Source organism: Vidua macroura, chromosome 1 (assembly GCF_024509145.1).
Source record: "Vidua macroura isolate BioBank_ID:100142 chromosome 1, ASM2450914v1, whole genome shotgun sequence".
Taxonomy (NCBI): Eukaryota; Metazoa; Chordata; class Aves; order Passeriformes; family Viduidae; genus Vidua; species Vidua macroura.
The window spans coordinates 125635244-125641719 of NC_071571.1; the positions used below are offsets into that span (position 1 = coordinate 125635244).

Genomic DNA, 6476 nt, shown 5'->3' on the forward strand with positions numbered 1-6476 from the left:
AGCAATGGTTTTAAAATGAAAAGAGGGCATGTTTAGAGTAGCTGTTAGGAAGAAATTCTTTACTCAGAGGGTGGTTAAGCATTGGAACAGGTGCCCAGAGAAGTGGTGGATGCCCCAGCCCTGAAATGTTCAAGGCCAGGTTGGATGGAACTCTGAGCAACCTGGTCTAGTCAGTGAGTGACATATCTGCCCATGGCAAGAGGCTTAGAACTAAATGATCTTTAAGATGCTTTCCATTCTAAACTGTTCTATGATTCTGTGATTAACAGACTGGATTATCTCTCCTATGAGGAGAGCTGAGACTCTTCAGCCAGAAGAGAGGGCTTAGGGGAATCTTCAAAATGTCTAGAAACACCTGAATGAGGGAACACAGAGCCAGACTCTTCTCAGTGCTGCCCACTGGCAGGACCAGAGGCAATGGTCACACACTGAAATACCGGAGGTTCCCTCCGAACATCAGGAAACACTTCATTGTGAGGGTGACCCACCAATGGCACAGGTTGCCAAAACAGGCTGTGGATTTTCCCTCCTTGAAGATATTCAAAACTCATCTGGACATGGTCCTGGGCAATCAGCTCTACATGACCCTACTGGAGCTGGGGGATTGAGCCAGGTGATGTCCAAGGGTCCCCTCCCAACTCAAACATTGTGTGACAGAGACTAAGCAGTATATCTCTGTCCACTGGTAGGTACTGAATACCTGAAGGCTGTCAACTGATGACTCTCAACTGACCTCATTCTAGACCAAAAAGAATATAGCAAATAAAGATCAGAACTGTTAGTGGCTTCACTTTTACGTAGTTACAGTTTTCTAATACATTTCCTTTTAGAGGCAAAGTGGTTTTGTGTGTGTCCAAACAACAACAACAACAAAATTATATGAAAAAATCCCCAGCAAATTAGTCCCATTCATTCTTTATTAGGGGAGAGTGGGCAAAAAATACTGTCTTATTTTCTCACCACCCCCAGCTCTGCTTCCAGTAATCCATATTATGTATAAACTTATAATTTTTTTTAAAAGGAAGTAAAGAAAAAAATCCCAAGTCTAGCCATGAATTTTCCTTACCAACTTCACTAGACAGGTTTTCACTCAAGAACAATGAGAAGCCGAACAAAGTTTGAAATTTAAAAATTACTTAACTTTATCTACTTACAAAAATATGGCTAAGCTGCTGGTGTTTATCTGCCTCTCTCATCTTACCCTTTAGTTGCTCCTCACAGTCCATCAGTGTCCATTCATGTCTCGTGTTACTCTTTGTAGAATTGGGCAGACCAGGATCATCTTGTTCTGAGTTTGTACACAGCCTAGCCTAACAGGCTCCAAGTTCAGGACATGAGTTCTGGTGTTCTAATAACTAGCAGTATTTATAAAAATAACATTATTATTATTATTATTATTATTATTATTATTATTATTATTATTATTAGTCTGAAAGGGAACATTTTATTTACCGCTAAAGTTCCTAATGGGTCTTGCAAGGTCTCTCCTCCTCTAAGCAAATCTGGTATTTGAAGCTTGTATTTTGCAAATTGCCTCTGAAAATACATTTGCACACACACATGAAAGTGAAATTAAGTAACACTTGCTAATCAAGCAAGAAAACACACTTTTTTTGTCCACAATGAGTATGTAGCCCATTCAAACAGCAAAGCTGAAAGTCTGATTTAAAGGACAGCAATGAATTCACACCTGGCTTTAGAAAGAAGGTGCAAAAGAAAAATGAGTGAATTCAATGCAGCTGAACAACACATAACTAAAAGGCAACTGATTTCTTCCACACAAGCTCTAAAGATTCTTTGCATCCCATATATCACACAGATGTCTTTATCTTTAAAAAACCAAAAAAAAAGGGTGAAAAAATCAACCCAAAGCATAACAAACCACAAAAACTGTGGTTTTCATGAACTCCTACCACTGTCTGCCATCTTCACTCCAAAACCTCTGGATCAGACTTGTACATGCTCCTTACTTTGCATCTGTCATAAATTTCACTTCACAAGATGGGTGAAACTGAGCCTTAATGTTAAAGTGTAAGCATGAAGTTAAAGTCTTGGTTACACTGCTTGGGCTTTTGTATTCCTCTACCATCACTGCACAGCTCTCTGGGCCTTTAGTTTTCAGACTCTTCATCTGATCATTTTCCATCATTTTGGGAGCTATATATTTGCAGGATCAAATCCACTTGTGGGAAATTCATCCCTCTGAACTACAAAGAGGTGCTCACAAACAAGCCAGTATCTGGAATGGGTAGCTCCACAGGTGAGGAACAGGTGCAGCATCCATAGTCAGCTGGATTAGGAATGTCCTGTGCCCATACTCTCAGCCTGGGGACAGAAATTGGGCTGCAAATAAACTGGCAATTCAACTGGGCTGAACAGAAGAAAGCACCAACCCCTTTACTATTCGTAACAGCAGATAAAACATTGCAACATGCTGGCATGTTATCACAAGCCCATGTTCACTACTAGCCCACATTCTCAATCTCTGATGGTTTACAGACAAATTAGCATAATTCTGCTACTTGCAGTGGGGTTTTCTTCTAAGTATCTGATAAAGTCAGCATTGGAGACTGCTGATGGACTCTACTTCAAAACTCCTTTCCTCATCATCCAACTCAGCAGTTTCCACAGACTGCATTAACCCCAGCATGGTACACTAACATGGCTGTGATATCTGAACTAGGCTGCATACAAAAGATGAATTAAACAGGACTGCAAATTAACCCACGCTTCAAGACAAAGTACTAGCAATTACACTATTAATACTTTTTCATCTCATTTTAAATGGCTGAAAATCCAAATGCAGCCAAAGCAAATACGGGCTGCACAAAAAGGGTTTCACGTGCAAAATGAGTCTGCATAATCAGCACCTTGGTGTAATTTGTTTCCATACAGAGATTAATGAACTAGTTCCGACAAAGTAAGAAAACACAGCACTTCTCAACAAGACTTTACAGGCTCTCCAAGACTCTCTGGCTATTCTGCCATTACCCACCAGCAACACACAGCATACTCATGCCTCTTCCAGCATGCTAACATAGCAGGGGAGAACAAGCAACAAAAAAATTCTCCAGTGCTCTCCTCCTGGACAGCTACAGCAACATAAAGACACAGTTTTTGTATCTTCCCCATGACCATCAGTCTCTGTTTTTTGTCATATATGTTCTCTCTTTCCATGACTTCAGAAACTGGAGAAATAATATTTATCTTTATAAGGTACTTCATCTTCTCTATCCCCCTGCTTGAGAGTGAGGGTCAAAACTAGACTACCAAACATGCAGCCACACAGTAGATTCCTTTCTGGAGCAGAGGATATGACTGTAAAACCTGATAGTGCCAGTACTTTGCTGATTTTGAGTAGTGGACCAAATTCTCAGGCACCTTTTAACAATATTAATTCTATTGCTGACCCTATGATGCTTTCATCCATGTATCACAGGCAGTCCATAGAAGTGACTTTGTCACAAGCCCCTGAAACCTCTAGCTTTGAAATGCCATTCCACCCAAGGGCACAGACATCAGGTGTACATGTGAATGTACACCAGAACACCGTGTAATGTTTCTTAATTGCATTATCCAGATAGCATACACTGCAAAACCCAAATCACCTTGCTTTCAAGTCCAAATAAATTCTGAAGCTCTTTAGGATTTCACTTACTATGAAGGTGTTAGTCAATGCAACAATTTATGCCATCTCTCAGGAGTGAACACCCCTTCAACATACTTTGCTCCCAGGGCCCAGTTCAGAAGTCCATGTCTGGGAGTCATATGCTGCTGACTCCATGTCACTTCTCCATTTGGAAGGAATTCCAGCTGACAAACCACAACCAGATTGTGCCAGTCCTATTACCTTCCCAGTGCTTTGCAGTTGGACCTCAGTATTCATTTTATGCCTGCTTCTCTCTATAACAGAAACACAACCTGCTTGGAAAACCCACCTTCCAACACACTCAGGGCCACAAACCCAGAGCTACTTTTGGGAAACACCTTTGCAGTTCAGTCACTCCAGGCTTAAAAGCACCCAGAAACACAATGCCAAAGGCAGAGAAGTTCAATCTGTTGCTTTAAAATTACTTGGAAGAACCCTCCCATTAAGCTTTGAGAACTCCCACACTAACAATCTCTAAAGAAATACACAGAAACCAAAGGTAATTTATTTACAATGTTAAATTTTAAGCCCTCCCAGTTTATAATATTCAAAAGTATAAACAGAAAAAGCAGAAACCGAGCAGGTAATGACAGTTAGAAACATTCCTCCAGAAGGTAAATTATGTGCACCTGGTTATCAACGGTGACTTGACAGTTTACTATGTACACTAAATGTAGCCTAACAGGCATTACTACACTCATCTCACCTATGAGGTAGATTTACTATTCAAGGAAGTAAATACACACACAGAATACTTTTGTATATATGCATACTCCCAGGTGTAAGGCAGAAATACCAGCAACCTCTAACAGTCCTACTACTTGAAAGCATGTTGAGGGTTGACAAAGAGGACAGTACACTCCCATGTTATATGCAGATTATACCTATGTGATCCAGTTATATTTCAGTTCATTGTGCTCCACTTGAAAATTTCACTCTTTTTTCCTATTAGGTACACACAGGAAGTTCCTCTAAGCCTCCTCTACCACTTAAGACTTTCATTACTAAGGGGAGAATTATGGGACCAGAAGCCCATTATGGTGCTCTTCATCCTAAGGCTACCACTGAAGTGTCAAGCGCTGGTTCCGTAGCAACAAAGTTGTTTCAGCCTGTCAGGCTTCAGTACCATGGATGGTCTGACCCAGACACCATAACCACAACTCATGGCATTTGATGGACTCAGTGAAGAGCTACAGTCCGATGACCCAGCTGTGTCAGACTGATTCTCTCAGAGCTGTAACAAAATTGCTCTGAAGTAATATGCAGATAACTTGCATTTCTGCTGCAATTTTCCTTTGTGCGTTTGTTTTGGATTTGTTTCTTTCTGTTCCCCCCATCTGTGGATACAGGAAAGACCCCAGTGGCAATACAGCACTCCTAACTATCCAACCCTGAACTCTTATTAAGTAAGAATTATTACCTAGATTGGAAAAAAAATAAAAATCAGTTCAAATGGGTACCCTCTAAATTTTCATACACATTTATTTTCCATAATCAGTGCACATCTATCACATAAATCCTCTACAGTACCATCCATAGACTTAATCCTACTACTCTGGTTATCCCAAGAGAAAAATAATTACAGAAAACGCTTCATAATAAAATCATTAAGCCTAAATTTGCGGGATCTCAGCCAGTGGGTGTGTTCATCAGGTTGTTCCAAACCGCACCGATTTCAGCGCACTGCCCGCGCACGCTTCGATGGGATTTGATTCGGGCCTCTGCACAGAAGGGCTGCATTCCTAAACTTTCCACAGGTCGCCCACCCAGGCCTCCTGACCACGGCCACCCGCGCTCGCAGGAGCCCGGCCCGGCCCCGGCAGCTCGCACGCCCCGCAGACACAGTTCTCCGAACACCTCTGCGCACACGGCCGGGCTGAACACCCTTCAACCCCCGCCAGCCGCGCGCTTCACCCAGCCAAGTCTCCACTCCCAATGCTCAAACTCCTTCAGACGCCGGTGGCTCCCCACGCCCCCCGCCCGCTTTTAGCCAGCCGCCCCCGCCGCCCGCTTCGCCTGGGACTTGCTGCGGGCCGGCCGGCCCGCCCGCCCGGCGTCGGAGTCCCCCGTAGCCTCCCGGCGCCAACCCGCTCCCAGCCCCGCCGCCAGCCCCAGGCCGCCCCCAGCACTCGCCGGGTCGGCCCGGCCCGCCTCACCGGCCCCGCACCCCCGCCCCGCTCCCTCCCGGGACGCACCTTAAAGCTCCCCCGGAGGGGGCCCTTGCCGTGGCCGGCCAACGCCGGGGGGGCGCTCCCCAGGCCGCCCTCCTCCTCCTCCTCTTCCTCCTCCACCTCAACCACAACGTCCTCGTCTTCGTCCTCTTCTTCCAGCGCTGCAGCGGAGCCCTCCCGCCGGGGCGGCCTCCAGGCGCTCTCGGGTTTGGGGGGCCGGACCGCGTCCACCTGCGGCGCCGCCGCGCTCAGCCGCCGGCTGCCCATGCTGGAGCGCTTGGCCAAGCGCCGCGCCTGCATGGTGCCTCCGGCCGGCCGGCCCGGCCCGGCCGCCTCCCGCCGCGCTCAGCCCCGGCCGCGGGCAGCGGCCCCGCCGAGGTGCCCAAGGGGCGGCGGCGGCGCTCACCGGGGGGCGGCGGTGGGTGTGTGCGGCGGGCGCGCCGCGGCCATGGGGGCCCGCGACCGCGGCCAGGCGGGCCCGCAGCCGGCGTGGCCGCCCCGCCGCTCGCCCACCTGCTCCCGGCGCCCTCCTTCTCCGCCGGCTGCCCGCCCGGCCCGGCCCGGCCCGGCTGTCGGGCGCAGCGCGCGGTCCCCTCCCGCTCGCTCTTCCTCGCCGCCGCCGGTCCCCGGCGCCAAAACCCGGACTGGATTCCCTC

General features: G+C 47.1%; 1 protein-coding gene across 3 annotated transcripts in view; it reads right to left on the reverse strand.

Annotated features, from left to right (window-relative positions):
- The window catches only part of ZNF704 (zinc finger protein 704), a 101648-nt gene extending 95528 nt beyond the window's left edge, over positions 1-6120 (reverse strand). For 2 of the 3 annotated variants that reach the window (XM_053970681.1, XM_053970671.1), the window contains exon 1: positions 5845-6115. In XM_053970681.1, coding sequence (XP_053826656.1) covers positions 5845-6087 — 243 coding nt within the window. In that variant the 5' untranslated portion in view covers positions 6088-6115. Of the gene's footprint in view, positions 1-5844 lie in introns of all 3 variants that reach the window. The other variant, XM_053970661.1, reaches the window with a different exon arrangement.
- Positions 6121-6476: the final 356 nt, after the last annotated feature.